This window comes from Galendromus occidentalis, unplaced genomic scaffold (genome assembly GCF_000255335.2).
Source record: "Galendromus occidentalis unplaced genomic scaffold, Mocc_1.1 scf7180000077153, whole genome shotgun sequence".
Lineage (NCBI taxonomy): Eukaryota > Metazoa > Arthropoda > Arachnida > Mesostigmata > Phytoseiidae > Galendromus > Galendromus occidentalis.
Window position 1 is genome coordinate 58,638 of NW_003805141.1, and position 15,990 is coordinate 74,627.

A 15,990-nucleotide genomic window follows, 5' to 3' on the forward strand; every position below is an offset into this window, starting at 1 on the left:
CTCAGCGAGCGGGCGAACGGAGCCCTCGCCGGGCCCCCGAGCCCAAGGCACGGGCCGCCGGTGCTGCCTCCACCGCCGTCGTCTCCTCCATCGCTGCGGCGATGGCGGCGGCCGCTGCCCCCGCCAACGGATGAACGACGGACTAAGAGAGAGATCGGTCGGTCGGTCGCGCGACCGGGAGACGGACAGACTCGCCAAACGAGGGCCCGACAAGCCCCCTTCAACGGCGGGGCTGCAACAGGACTCGTTGTTTCTTCTCCGCTCTTGTTGTTCCCTCCCTCACTCTGCCAGTCTCCTATTCGGTCGTCGGCTCCTTTGACGCCAGTAATCAGGCCCGACAGCGACGACGTCGACGACAACGAAGGTTGAAGCGAACAACTGAGGACCGACGCGACGTAAGCAACCGACGTACAAACGAACCAACCAACCAACCACTGACGGCCAGTCGACTGAGTCAGTGGACCGTCTCTGCTTGGACAAAGGGAGCGTGGAACAGAGCGATTGAGAGGCCAGAGGAGCGAGCGAGCGTTCGCTCTCTCGACGCGGTGACACGTCTGCTCGGCGTCCGCGACGGTCGAGTCCGTTAGTCCTGACTTCGCTTGTCGTCGTGGTCGTCGATTTTTTCGCTGACTCAGGGTTTGAAGGAGTTCTCGAATGATTGAGAGCGAAGGCTACGAGAAAATGTTCCCAAGAATTTAAACCGATGCCGGCTGTGAGTTCCACGAATAATGTTCGAGTCCTTCCCGGATTGAGCTCGATTGGGAAAACAAACGCGAGTCTGCGTCGCGTCGATCGAGGACGCAATGATTCCGTTTCTGACCCTCCGGCGTAACTTCTCTCTCTCGGCACCTGGTCACGAACGGATATCCGGTCTGGTCCGTCCTGGCGTTGAATTGTCCGACGGGAGAACCAGGTAGACTGTAGATGGAGGCGAAGAAAACTCGAGTCCCGCGATACGTCATCGCCCGTCTGTCCATATGCTGTCCTTCACAGGATCGCCGAAGGATTAGTCTCGTTACGGTATGCAGGGACGGGTGAACGACGTCAAAGGGCCAAGGCTCAACGAATCAGTCCTCATCATGGAATGCTGCCGTAGGATTTCCTGGCGTGGGGTACGCTGCCGACGCGATGTCTGACTTACTTGTTTTCGCTTGTTATTGGTTCATCCGAACTCTCGGTGGCCTGCGTGCCGCCGCTAGAGCTCTGCGAGAACTGGAGCCGGTGAGAGGGAACGAGGATTTCGTTGATCCACGTCTTTTCGTTCATGTTTCTTCCACTAGCCCCAGGATGTTGGTTCAAGTCGTTCTCGGTAACATCGACATCGTTCAGAAACGACGCATCTGAGCTTTTGACGACGCGAAGGCGAAGATAACGCGGCGACTGACTGACAGACACGCTAAGGGAAGAGCAGGCCGTCTGAGTGGTTAAGTGGACACCTTCAAGGGCACATGTCGAAGATTTTCAACGTTAAATCGAGAGTGTTATGACAACGACCCAAAACTTCGAGGGGAGGCAACGTCGCCCTCGTTGCTCGTGGAAGAGGGAATCCCCGTCCGACCGGATGTCCTGATCGTTTTGAGTCTCGTCCGCCTCGTATCCGCTCGCGCGATTTTCTGCCCCACCACTTACATTCGGTGCGTGGAACCCCGTTCGACATTACACAGAAGATCGGCGGACTTCGGCCGAGTGAGGGCAAGGAAACGAATCGGCACGTGCGTCACGAGCCGATGACGCAACAATACGGATTACGTCGCAATCCGTGACGCGTCCTCACGATCGATTGCAGCCTTGATGAGCGTAATCGTACCCCGAATACTCAGCGAGTGACCGGCTCCCCCGCTCAGTTTGATGACCCGACGAGTAAGCCCCCGCCATGCTCCGACCCGGAACCGAGTTCTCGACGATTTCGTAGATGGTAAATATGTGACGTATTTTCGATTGCTCGCCATACTTCTAGAACTCTCCGGCATTCGAGGCGCGGGATCGAAACCGCTTGCGGGATTTCGGCACGACGAGTAGGAGAATTCCTCTCGCTCAACGGCGCTGACGGAAGCAATCAGAGCCGCTTGGCGACGCGGGGGGGGGGACAGATCTTAAAATACGGGAGATCGATATGCCAATCAGGGGCCTCTTAGGAGATTTCGTTCGTCAGCCATCGATTTATCGTCCAATTTCGAACCATCTCGACATGTCGAACGACCTACAGGAAGAGTTTCAGATCCTGTCTCGAGAAAGTCGACGCGCGAACGATCGTACCCGCAGGTGCCGACGGTCCCGTCGAAACGGTCCGCACGGGACATCGAAGAGACCTCACGACCGGTGTCTCATGGTGAGGCTGGAAGAAAATCGCGGAGCGTCATTCGAAGCAGCGGTATCCGAGGCTACCGCGCGAGGAAAGATAATGACAAAGGCGAACTCGATGAATGCACTCCCGCGAAGACGCGACCGGGTTCCATATTCGTGGATTGGGAGCTTTTTCCCCTCCACGTTGCTTTCTGGGCACTCAAAAGATGAAAAGAGAATGACTGCTCCCAAAGCCTTTGTTGTGAGCCCCCCTTCCCCCCGATGTCGTTGCCGTCACTGCCTGTCAGCAAGGAGTAAAGAAAACGTGTGAGCTGAGGAAGCTCCGAAGAGTTAGGCTCGATGTTCAGACCTGTCGGGCCGAAGCCTCGTTCGCCCACTAGTTCGCTAAGGCGTTGCTTGAAGTAAAGCGTCGTTCCTCCACAACCTCACCATCGAGTAAACGGCTCCTGCAGAGCTCCGCTTTCAGCCAGAGGAACGGTAGAGGAACGAACGGTAGGGACTATTGGGAGAGATCACCGGGAGGAGAAAACGACCGAGAGCGTTATAATGAAGCAATACGTGCCCGATGGCTCCCTGACGGACGGACTGAGCGGCGGGAACGATGCCCTTCGGTAAACGTTTCGGGAACTCCGTCCTGGTGAAGGGACCCGAGGAAGCCGCAGATTTCCCTCCATGCAAATCTCGTCTACATCGATCGGAACATTCGATCTGTTCGTCTCGCGGATAGGCGATCAAATTCGCACAAACTTGCAGCTTTAGGCAGCTGCAGGCCGAGAAGACGCCGGGAAGAAAATTCGATTTGGAGCCTGTTTGCTATCAGGAAGAAGTTCGGTCGCTTGCTCGAGTGCTCACAGCTCTTGGGTGCAACTGTAATAATTTTTTCCCCTCTTATTTCTCCATGCTCCGACACCGGTCGATGAGCGGGACTGGGCATTAGGCCGTATCGGAATCAGCATAAATTATTTCGGCGAGTGATTCTCCGCAACACAGAGAACCAGCAATTGAGAGCGAGTTCGATCTCTATTCGATCCGATGAAGCAGCTTCCGACGTCGGCGTCGCTTCTCCGCTCCATCGGTGGGTCGGGCTGACCTTCCGCTGCTCTGAATCGCGCGATGTTTTGTCGAGTGCCCGGCTGAAGCACCGAGTGATGCCAAAGGATCGGTCGGGTTTAGACAGACGACGGACTCGGAGGATTTAGTGTTGGAGCAGTCGTTCACTACATGTACTTGGACCTCTCATTAGAGCAAATTACTTCGTGGCCCGATCCGCCTGCCTGTTGAACCGACCGGAATGCTGATCTGTGTGGAAGAGGCTTATTATAGACCTCATATCGAAGTTTTGACGCACGCCTAGCATCCTGGCCAAGGACCCGGCGTCGGAGTGAATATCGAGAACGACAGTAGAAATTCGGAAGTAGAGTCGTACGTGTCAGCTTCGGTCGGGGCCCCGATCACTCAGTGTGTGTGTGGACAGCCAGAAGCGCACTCCAAGTATGAGGCGGAATAATCGGTGACCGACGAACGATATTGTTCCTCATGCCGAGGTCTTCCCTCCGCGCGAGGGAGCCGAGTTCAGTTTCGTCATCGTACGTCGAGTCATGATTAGTGGGCGGCGTCAATTGTTATACGGAAAGTCTCGAAGTCTCGACACATAGTTCCTCGATATGGTGGCGTAGAGCCGGTCGCACTGTGCCGTGAGGAAACGTTGTACGGTACTCGCTGTCGACGACCGCTCCGCCGAAGTAAGCTCGCCGCACTTGAAAACAATGACTACGGGTGGCGTTGTTGGCATCCGATTGGCAATAGAGCATCGGCATTTCGTCCCAGCATGGAGGACGCCGAGGATGGGCGGCCCTTCGGAAGCCTCCGTAATTCTGATGCAGACAAGCGAGTATCATTGAGGAAAACCGAAGAGTTCGTTGCGAAGCCCGCAACGACTTTTGCGAGAGTCTATTCGGCGTATCTGGACCATTGAAAGAGTTCGTAGATTGAGAACGAATGCAGAAGTCGAAACCGACGTCGTACAACCGAAGGAGGCGCAATGAGAACAAGAAGAAGGATGGGAGAAGGAGGGAATAGCCGTTTTACATCCGATTCGACTCAGTTCAGAGGCAACGACCACGACGTTGAGGAATCGAAAGTGAGACGGCGAAGTAGTGACACGGGCTGGCTGCCACAAGGAGTTGAATTGCTCTCCCGCTTCGGACCCAAAGACACCAACAGAAGCAAGAATTCTGCTTGCATTTGAGGAATTCCCTCCCTCCCTCCTGGACAATATCGGAGTCTTTCCGCGGAACTTCGGACGGGGAGGAATTCTAGACTTTCTACCTCGCAGCACAACAAGCTTTGTGAAAGCACGTCCCCGGACAAATCGACGAAGCTGAATATACCGTCTAGGTAGAATTTCCTCTGACGTCATGCCTCGTCATCCTGCTGAGGGAGAAGAGCTCACGATCGTGCCATTCTGCACGAACAGGTCAGACGTGCATTTTCTGACCTTTCCGGGCTCGTCGTGAAGGAGCACTCGTACGACCGTGTTGCATCGATCTGAAGACGTGGTTGTCTGAGAAATAGAACTCGACAAAGCACGACGGTTTGGGAATGGTCTCCCTTCCTGGAGAGTCGCTGGAACTCGAGACTTCTCGAATTCACGGGGCTCGACTGTTCCTGTCGGCCGTAGACGAATTGATGCTTCGAGGATTTCGCAACCATATCCCTTGGCTTCCTGTGGCCAGAACTCGTTTACTATCAACGCCTGACGTGCCTATTCGAGTACGGATTCTCTCTTTGTCGGGTCTGAGCCTCCCGGAAAGTCGCGCCAAATATCCCCTGGTTGACAGTTTTTTTCGGCTGGAATTCTTGCTTTGCCGGGCTCGTTGAAACATGGGGATAAGAGAGTATACGTGCCCCATCACGAATCTCGGCTTCGTCACGAGAACAATCAGAGGTCGTCCTACCCGTAGAGCACAGCGCGGAGATCTGGATGCGCGAGATGGGATCGACCTCTCTTAATATTATTCACGATGGACTTGTGTAGCTTTGGATAGAGCTGAAACTCGGAGCTATCGCTATCGAGCAGTCGTCCGATGAGCAAACTCATCGATGAAGTAGGTACAACTATTCCGCTCTAGAGTCCGATCGGAGCGCGACTCGCATGGGTGCTCACTGGCAACTTCCCCTGATATGAAATGAGAGGGGCGAGTACGCCCCTGATTTTGATTCTTGAGTCTGGAGGCGCATAACCTCGATAGGGAGGTTTGTGGGGGCGGTCGTCGTCTCTTCTCAGGCTTAGTCCTCCTGAATCAGACGGAATACCCGAAATTTGTAGAGCTCGGCAGTAACATTCTGTCGTTTTCATCTCTATCCGCCCCGATTCACTACCGGTCATAGCTTATCCAAGTTATTCAAAGTGTTGTGACTTGTTGATTGAGTACGACATCTACGACGATTTTTCTTCCGCCTATCGAAACTGTCTGCGATGCCATGACGGGAGAGATGACCATGTTGCAAGCGTCCTGATATTAGATATCGGAGAATCCATGAAAGTGACACCTTTTCTCTCTGTCCGACCAAGCCCCTCTCAGTCAATAATAATAAACCGAATCACGGAGACAAAATGAACCTGGAAAATTCTCTATCGAACAACAGCCGCATCTATTGGATCAATACCTTCTGTCAGACATTTGCAGACATCGGGAGAGCTATTCATAGTTCGCCAGTAGGTCGTGTAGGCGCGACCAAGTAGCTCACTCTGCCGATCGGCGAGCTTCGAGGGAAAAGCAGGATTTGGAAACGATTGACGCTAGTGCAGAATAGGGCTCCGCTGCCAAGTTTTTCCACATCCGGTCACTCCCCCACTCCGGCCGAAAGGCGGGGGCGGCGTGACGTTCAGCTCTTTCCGACGCAGAACTGGTTATCGATTGCAAGCAAAGAGTGTCTCACTCACTCTTGTCGAACGCAGCGGCGAGCCCCATCTGAGTACGCAGCTCGTGACGGTCACGCGGATTCCGTGACCGCGATTTCGGCATTGAGCTAGCGGAGCGTCCGGATCGGCTTTCGGCACAACATTCCGGAACGGAAGGGCCGCACCTCCAGGAGAGGATATTTGTTATTTAGTGCGACCTCGAAATGAACCTCGAAGGACTCGATCATTTCGCAGAACCCCGGAGACTTTGACGGGTGAAGGAGGTGGAGTGAGTTCAAGGATGCCACCCCGTGACGTGAATCGTGGAACTGATGCTGCGGATGTCGTTTTTCGATAGCGAGGGATTTTCAACGGTCTAGGTGTTCGATTTCTGGTCGACACTTTGTTTGTGGTTATCTTGTTCGCAATGGGTGCCGCAGCGGAGGCGACTTATCCTGCCAATAACAAGTTTCCGGAATGTTCTCTCACTGTACGTATCCTGCTACGCCATAACGTCGGCGCAGTCTCTCCGGAAACGAGGATTTTATGCACGCCGTCGACGTACCTGTATTCGATGCTATTGACTTCCTCAATCTGAGACTGGGCCAGAGGCCATAGCCAACGAAAGCGGAGCCAAAGACCGAATGTTCCTGTGACCATCGCCGAGTGAGTGCAGGAATTTCTCCCCTCGCTATGGTCTACGCTTGCCTATTATTGGCGTCGTTCCTTCTGTCACCCACAGTTCAGCAGGGTTACATCATTATCCGGATTCCTCGACCCACGAGACGGCCCTCCACCAATTCCCCACCTCCGACAACTCTTCCTCCAACTGAACCCTCGGGCCAGGTTCTTACTCCGATGGCTTCTGGCAGGAAAAATCGCCGTACTTCGTTGGAGCCGAGTGTTCAACGAGCCGACAGCCCCGATAGAAGCATGACTCTCGAAGGAGGGCAATTATCAGTTCTTGATGAGCTAGCAACGGACGAGGCTTCATACCTGACAGTGTTAGACGTCGAGACCTGTCTCTTAGAACCTCCACGACATCGGACGACGACTGTGGAAAAATACCCACGAACTACTTTCGTCCGAGGCCAAATCACGACGAACTTGACTGCTTCTCTGGCGACGTATGTCCGATGGGAGAACATTGTGATCGTACGCTGTACAAGCGGGAGGAAAAAGCTCGATACCGCTACCGGTGATCACAGCCTCTCGGGAGCGAGGAATATTAATGATAATCGTTCGATATCGTCGAACGAACGTGATCACTTAGAGACGTTTCTCTATCACAAAACTCTGGCGGCACTCATGCTCAATTCGACTTGTCGGAACGAAATCCATTTGAGCAAACAGACCATCTGTCAAAGCGAAAGCTCGGCCGAGCCCTCGTCATCGGCAATGATCGATGAAGTGAGCTATGGACCGGTAGTGAGATCACGTTCTGTCCGCATGTCTCGATTGAAGAATCGGATTCAGCATGCTAAGGCCGTCCTGAGCTCACCGGAAATTTTCGTGGACGCCACCACGAAGCTATCCTGGCGCATCCCGGGGAACGAAACATTTTTCGTGGTTTTCAACGAAACGAACGTGGCCCGTCGCGACCTCGACTCCTATCATCTTTCGCTCGTTCATCACGAGGTCCTGGTGGAAGTTGTTCGTGACGACCTGAAGCCGATTTCGAGAAGTTTCTCGAGGAACGTCTATCTCCTGATGGGGACAACCGTGGTGATGGTGATCTCTGTTCTTGTTTTCGGCGCAGATCATGGCTTCGGCGAGGCGACCTTCGTGTGCTTGGGTAGGATGTGCCCTTGCGAAGGGCGACCCAGTCGACCGATGAAGTTCGTGATTCTCGTCCTGATGCTTAGCTACACGTTTTGCGTGATCACGGTCCGCGGCGTTTTCTGGAGCGTCCTCAAGGACGACCTCAAGCAGAGGCATCTTGTTCGGGGAGTTCCCCAACGAGTTAACTGTCTCCAACAAGCTCCCCAACATCGTTGCGGGACAAGCGCCCCGAAGAGCTTCTTCAAGCCGTACGCGATCGCAACGCTCTCGACCAGTGAATCGTCGGTGGTTTTTCTAGAATCGATGGCGCGAGTTTCGTCGAACAGTGGCCTTGTACCTCGCGGAATCGATACGACGTTGAGCTTCTTTGTTGACCTCCGCGAGCTCGGCTTCGTGGAGAGAACTATTCGCTTCCATTACGACCGAAATTACAGGGTGAAAGTGCTGGAGCGAAGCGCTTTGTCGCTCGACGATGTCAGAGAAGTATTCATCATTTTACACCTCGCGCAGCTCGTCGCGGGTGCTGTTCTGATGAGTGAAATCTTGGTGAACGTCGTTCTCGGCCATCGGAGAAGAAAGACCCTACTCGTCGACGAGGAGAAAAACCCTGGATCGACGCTCTTCCAGTCATCGGTCCCGGTGGCTCCATCGTGTCCCACCCACCCTACAGAGATGTCTGCGAATCTAGACCTAGACGGTTGCGAGTCGGATCCCGTAGAGCCTCGGCGAGCGCAACTCGTCCACGATGATCGAATCGTGTTCCCGGCGAACCGCAGAAGATGGTCTCTTTCGAGCGCAGATTCTGTAGCTCCGAGAAACCGCAGGAGCGAGAGGACTCCGGAATACCGTGATAATTTGAATCTGTTGGAGCAAGTTAGGGGTGAAATGTTCGGGACGAAGGCAACCTCCAAGCAGAAGAGCGACGATTACAGAAATCTCCGGGACAAGCTTCGGAACCTTCAGGTCGATTAGTGAGCGGAGGATCGAGCTGTATGATTGTATACAATGTCGGGTGTATAAAGTTCTTTTTCACATCACTCTTGGGAAATGCATTTCTCCGACCCGTAGAGTTGGAGATTTTGCCGTCGGCTCACTTCGATACGGTTTGGAATGAGAGTCGTGTCGCCGTTTCTTGTGAGAATAAGAAGTCCGTGGCTCGTGACGACACCGACTCAAACACCGGAAATACCTGATTGCGGCGAAACTCCTATCCGTTCGTCTCCCTGGAAGTTCCAGGAATGTGTACAGATTGAGTCCACGACCGAGACGACGTATTACTCGCCAACACGGCGCTTAGTTAGCTCAGATGAGATTCCTGCCTGTCCCAGTCAGCTATCTGCCGAGCTAGCTCGCTTGCTCGCTTAAGCCAGTATCACCATAATTGCTTTACCTTGCGCAACAAGAATAGGACATCACGGAACAGCTGGTGGGCGCGGAGCTTAATCGATAGTAGCCTCTCCGAAGATCTCTCGCACCAATCAATGGGCGTATAGATCTCCCAGCCCGAGATTTCGCAACTTAGTCAGCGCGAGCTTCGCTCGGCTCCGCAATTACTCGAGGAGCACCTCCATCGAACGAGGGTCCTGCGGTGCCCCCGAACAGAGTTCAGTCATCGAATACATTTCCGCAAGTCCCGTCATCAGAGAGCGTGAATCTCGAAGCCCATTCATTGCCCGTTCGACGGTGAGCATCCGCTTCGATGATCCCATTCCCGAGGGGTGATCATCAGTCATCAACTGCTCCTAACGCTATTCGCGGAAAAGGCATCGCTGCTTACATCTCGAATAAGAATGACAACCTGCCCGCTTCCTGGAGAGTTTCCGAGAATGGAGGCGGAAGTCCGGAATGCGAGTTTTTCCCCTCGGCGCCATCCCGCTTGCCTTACGCAATAGTCTTTCCGCATGCCCGGACGGAACACCGCGCCTGGATCTCGGTCCAGTCGCCGATAGCAACACTCCTCGTAGTTCCCCGCTGTATTATGAGTGAGACGGTCAGGAAGACTCTTACTTTCCAGAAAAACGGAGTGACATCAAATCCGAATGCCGACCGAGCCAAAGAAGCTTTCTCCGATACCAGACGATAGTGGATGTGATGCGATAAATGGAAAAATGATGGATTCGATGGTGGCGCAGGAAGCGAAGCCAACGCACTTCTCGGATGGACGCCTCTCTCCCTCACGTTTGGATGAGCTTCGGAATTGACCCTTCCGATTCTGTCACCGGAAAGTGTTCTCGTCATGTCCTTCATGAGGGACTCGATTCTGTGATACATTCAGGACACTTTCGAGCGAGCACGAGAGCTTCTCCTGAGCGGATGGTATTGGATATCTGGGGCCGGGTCGGCCTGGCGATTGTTTCATCTTTGGAACTATTGTTATTACCACGAGGAGCCGCCCCCCCATGAGCGAACGCAACGAGCACTCATTCCTACTGTCTAGTGTTGAGCGAATTTCGAATCGAACAAGTCTAAACAAACACGTCTCTCAGTAATATTCCTGTCGACAGGAATCTCCAACGAGGTACAGAATTCATTCCAGCTGTCGGATTCATGGGGGATAGAGATTTCTGGCCATAGTCGCAGAAGCTTTGGACGAGCTTCAGCGAGCTTTGTTGAGGTACTGGACGCCGTTGATTCTCAGAGCCTTATTCTACGATCTGGGGGAACATTCCGCTGAATTGTTTGAAGGAAGTTCGATTTATTATGGAGTGGAGGAATGACTTGGTTCGAGGCAATCGCAGAAAACCGCCGGAAATCGGAGTTCCCACGAATTCCGCGGTCGCCGCGAAAATTTTGATCTTTCATAATGATTGACGAAAGCCGCCGGAACGACGGCTCCCGGATAGTGCGTTCCATAATCGAATAGCCCCGCTGCGTAATCAGGTGGTCGTTGTACCTCAGCGTGTCGTTTCGCCACGAATTTCAGATTTATTGAAAGGTACTTTGCACATACAGTGCGTTCAGAACAGTTTCCAGTGCTTTTCGTGGGTAGCGATTGCCGTTTTAGAGGCTCAAAACCACGTCAAACCGTGCCGAATTTCAAGTCCCGTCCCCGGGATTCACGAGAGCAAGATGGATTGAGGACAACGATGGGAACAAGAGGACCGGACGGTCCACGCTACCGCTGCCTTCGGCTATTCAGCACCGATGAGGACATTCATAACGAGCGAAATAGGATATCGATCGTATTTCTCGAGGACGAGTGGTCGCGGATCGCGTGAACGCTACTATTCAGCTATACCAGCCTGAAGTGAGGAGCCGATCGAGGATATCGGACATTCGATCTCAAGGACATCACAGAAGCTGGCGTGGGGCGGCCGTCACAAGGGAACTATGTACCTCCCTAAATATGACCCCGGTCTTCGTAGTTGAGACTAAGTACACCGATTCAGGCACTCTCGAATTTGGAGAAGAAAAAACTCAGCTACCTGTACACGTTTCCGCGTCCTGTTTTCTCCGGGTATGCGGATCCGCGAAGAGTTTGCTAGAAGCACGTATGCAGATACGGGAGAGAAATTCTTGCCTCGGGCGCATTCGTCGTATGTATTGAAGTTATTACAATATTGGAAGGTCGATCGGCGCCGCTCCGGGCGCAGCTACCGAGCAAACTGTACCAGAGGATGCGCTACGTACCCCAATGCGGTACGTCGGATCAGCGGGACTCTGCTCAGCGAGACCGCACAGTCAGTTCCAGGTCGGCACCACGTCGCTTCCGCCTCGCTTCGAATACGATCTCCATTGCAAAGGATTAGGGGATCTCGGGCTTGCGGGGAACGCTATGTGCAGTGTATGGATGGAAGGATTCGGGCAGCGTCATCATGTAAAAATTGTTCCTCCGAAGAAGCATACCGATTCAGATTCCTCCAACGATCATTTTGTACGCTCCTGGTAAATTCCGTCATCAGTGCAAATGGATGGCTAGATCTCTTGAGAGGCGAAATCAAGGTTTTCGAGAGCCAAGGGGGGCGATCGTTCAGTGGGACAAATCGTAACTTTGGCACGAGTCTCGATTGACCGGCAAGAAATATTCGGTTTAGAGCGAAGATCCCACCGAGCACATCTCGGAGGGAATAGCTTCGATCCAGAACGCTTCGGCGTACGGGAGACTCAGATTGGACTGAATTCGGTGAATCGTGAACGACTTAGCATGCTTCCACGACGATTGAAATCAGATCGAGCCTGCGATATCCTATCACGGCCTGCCGAATATCTCGTTCGACCTATCATGCACGAGCACGATGTCTCCGTATATCGATGTTGGCGCTAGAAATGCGGGGCCAAGTTCTGAGTTTCGTCTCTTGAATCAAGTCCTAAACTTGGAGTTGGATCACTGTGGGCAACAAGTTGAGAAGAAATCGGGGGGCAGCGGAATTGGGGCACTGTGTTTCGTATTTCCCTGACTCGGCCGTCTCTGATCCTCCCCCGCCCTGTCCGCAACTTCGTTCTCCGGCTCGGTCAATCGAGACTTCGGGTCTCTAGGCGAAAATTTGTGCGTCCGAGTGAAAGTAAACTGCGATGAGCTAGATCTTGCGGCCAGAGCCAGCACGCTCGCTCTTGCGCCGTTGATCAGACGCAGAAAAAGGCAAAAAAAACAAGCAATGACGAGATCGTCAGAGGCTGGGCGGGTGTGATGCACCATTCCGTGTAGATAAGTCGCGGCGGAGGCGGGACGACGCGCCGCAGGCTCGTCGTCCGTATATCCGAGTGAGTTTCCGCACGGGTGAATAAAAAGAAATTTCGACAGCATCTGCCGACAAAACATGCAGATCCCGCTTTCTAGGTACTCCCACAATCTTAGGCCATACCTCAGGAGCGCATCATCATTGCTCATGAAAGAGTCAAGCAGGGAGGATTAGCCGAGAGAGACGCGGAGTGTTCGCGAGACATCGAACATCTGGGCTTGCCGAAATCCCACCCATTAGGCCCGACATTGAGTTCTGAGCGGACTTGGAAGCACGTCGACTCATATGCAGTGAGGCCAACCGTTCAAACAGTACATTCTACCCAGCTGACTTTATCCAACGCTCACCGGCCTTTCCTAGGGTGATGATATAGCTTGGGATTATCAAGCGGTCCGTAGCCTCTCGGAAGGCTCTGGAAGAATTTTCATCGGTCGATAAGCTGCTCTCAACAGTGAAATACCAGGGATGCATCTCTTCTCGCCCTAGGGGAATTTCGAGTCTGAAATTTAGTGCCGTCGTACGCGTTTCCGACTCGAGCCAGTCGTACGGTCGATATCCAGAGGCCCAGGGTTCGCGAGTCGTTAGTTGTTCCGAATCTACGGCATTTGCAGTGAGGAAAGGACTGGAAGACAACTCAATTGAGAAAGGTACCCCCCCTCCCCCTCCGTCCCCGAGAGAGCAAGCTTCAGCAGAAGCCCTCCTCTTTATTCAGACGACCTCTGAGAGAACTTACTCCAGAAAACAACCGAAGACTCAACGAGCATTATTCGAGGCGAGCGAGGGTCCGATTCAGCCTCAGACACGGGGTCTCACAAGCACTCACTCTCATTCGCCGTCAGTTAAAATCGATCTCCTCAATCTCAAACTCCTCAGCTGCGCCGCTGACTGTTTCCAAGACTTTCTCTCCAGCTTCGAAGTCGGTCTCGCCGACTCTGACCTCGTCATCTTCATCAAAAACATCTTTCTCAGAGATTTCGATCTGTCGCGTGTTCATCTGACTCTTCCTCACCAGAACGCACTGGTTCAGAACATCCCATTGTCCCTGACTTAGGTCAGGTGGTCGAATTATGAACGTGTATGGCAATATATCCGAGACGAGCATCTCGGTCGATGTACCGTGCATCAGAAACTCATGTCGGACTTGAAGGGCGAGATCGTCAGTTTTCCTGCGGTCGTACGTTGGCTTCTTGAACGTTCCGAAGTGAGTTTTGCCCTTGGCTTTCTCGAGATGAAACATCAAGCCCCTCATCGTCACAGAGATCGCCAAAGAATCGAGTACACCGGATGGATCCCACGTCGCGTTGACGTGGTCTCCCAAGGAGAAGAACTCCGCACAGTTCGAAGCAGACTTAACTGATCCATAGAAGTTCACAGCGTTATTCTCCAACATTCTCGTGAAGAGATCCTGCGAAACACAGGTCCGTTCGAAAACCTCTTCAGGAACTTCTTTGGTTGGAGGTCTCTCGTAAAGCTTCAGATGCTGCGGCAGTTCGTGAATAATTTTGTCTTCTCGTTTGCTGTACAGAATCTTCCCTAAGGAATGGAAGAGATACAAGGAGCTGTCCTTCGCGCCTATCCCCGTCGTTGCCGCCTTCGAATCTGTGGGAGCGGGATTCCGATGAGTTCTGACGGGTCGAATGGTGGTGAAGGAGTCGATACACCACGAATATCAAAAATAGCGGAGGTCCACATTCAAAGGATATCGTGAGACATGCAAACAAAATTCATCTCAAAATTTCCCTCACCCGATTTCTTCGTTGCTTTCGGTTTTTTCTTCTCGAAATTCGCCAATTTCTTCGCGGTACCCATACAATTCATTTCAAGGAGATTGACCGCTAGGCGCAAATCACCCTGACAACTCTGGACAACGGACTCGACAACTGAGTCCATGGGATGAGTGAAGTTCTTCCCGCACACCTGTCGAGGGTAGAGCGCGAATCCTAGAGACTGCTCGCATCTTCCTACCCGATCGATATCGGTCGAGACAATCGTACCTTCGAAGCTTCGATGATGATATCTCTGATAGCTTTGTGGAGCAAGGTATTTGCGATCGGGTTGAATGATATGGTGTGAATCTGCAGCTCTCTTTTAATTTCCGGCGGGAAGAGCTTGAACTCTCGAGATGATGAAGTTTCGCATAGGATGATGACGAGGGGACATCTTCCTGGGAAAGCAGGAAACACATCGCAATCTGACTCATCTGAGTGAGGGAGAAACACGGGAACATACAGAATGTAGATACTTCAGATATCCGTACCGAAAGCTTGGTATCGACGAAGAGCCTCATGGAACTCTTCTGGTTTCCTCAGAAAAATTGATGGTATCTCTTCGAGCAAAATTATTCTCTGTGAATCATTATCGAATAGAGAATTGTATCTGTGAAAGAAAGAAGTCCTCAGGCGGAAGTTCGACTCGATTTCATGCTCCCTCGCGATATCTGAAACCTTATCGAGCATATTTGATAGATCAACAGACTGCGGAACATTTCCCTAATGTACGCTCCGTGAATTTTTCGGCAAGCAAGGGGCTTACCGACTCCCTTGGAAAATGAAATCCATGAAATGCTCGACGACGCTCTCTTTAGGATAATCTTGTTGACCCCCTTCCCTCCATGCACTCCCTTGAGCGGTATTGCTCTCTTGAGTTATCTGGAAATATGAGAAATCAATCTCATCAGGATTGCATCTCGAGGTTGCAACCAGGATCCAGGTTTGCTCCCCAACTCTGAACCCCGAAGGTTTATTGCAGGATTTCTTGAGAGAAATATATTTTGCTGAATGACGAACCGGATGAAGCCATTCTTTGATGTGGATATCGAGATCTTGTGCGACTACTCTCAGTGAAGTAGTTTTCCCGCTACCGGTCGGTCCTACCAGGAGCAATATCGGGGCTTTGCCTTTCTCTGGAAGACATTGATCACGAGATCCTGAGCGTAGAAGATTTCGAAGAAGCACAAGCATTCGCCTGTTTTTCTATCGACGAGAGACAGAACGGCATATCCTTTGATAACCAGGCTCACCGAATTTTTTCGAAATCAAATTCCTGGCAAACCATGATTCCACTTCCTCGATCTTCTTTTTGTGGACCGCGAGTTTCTCTTTGGATTGAGGAGCGAATCTGTCAATCCAGCTCTGTGCTTCAGAGTTCCGCTCGAGATTTGACGACTCGGTCGCTTTTCGTTTCATTCCCAAAGATATCTTTGCCATGATCTGATAGCAGATTCTCCTCGGGAACTGAGTCTAGACTGTAGGAAAGATCCAAAGTCGGTAGCCCCCTATCAGCAGTATCGGAACATTAGCGGATTTTCGTTGCCTGAGGAGT

The 15,990-nt window shown here is 52.4% G+C and overlaps 1 protein-coding gene across 1 annotated transcript; it reads right to left on the reverse strand.

The window, feature by feature from the left end:
* Positions 1-13,359: 13,359 nt before the first annotated feature.
* Positions 13,360-15,875, reverse strand: Rad17 (Rad17 checkpoint clamp loader component). Its single transcript, XM_029110900.1, has 7 exons — positions 15,689-15,875; positions 15,456-15,571; positions 15,202-15,317; positions 14,927-15,045; positions 14,664-14,833; positions 14,420-14,586; positions 13,360-14,270 (listed from the first exon to the last, which is right to left on the reverse strand). The coding sequence occupies exons 1-7, from the start codon at positions 15,873-15,875 to the stop codon at positions 13,505-13,507; spliced, it is 1,641 nt and encodes a 546-aa protein (XP_028966733.1). The 3' UTR covers positions 13,360-13,504.
* Between the last annotated feature and the right edge of the window lie 115 nt (positions 15,876-15,990).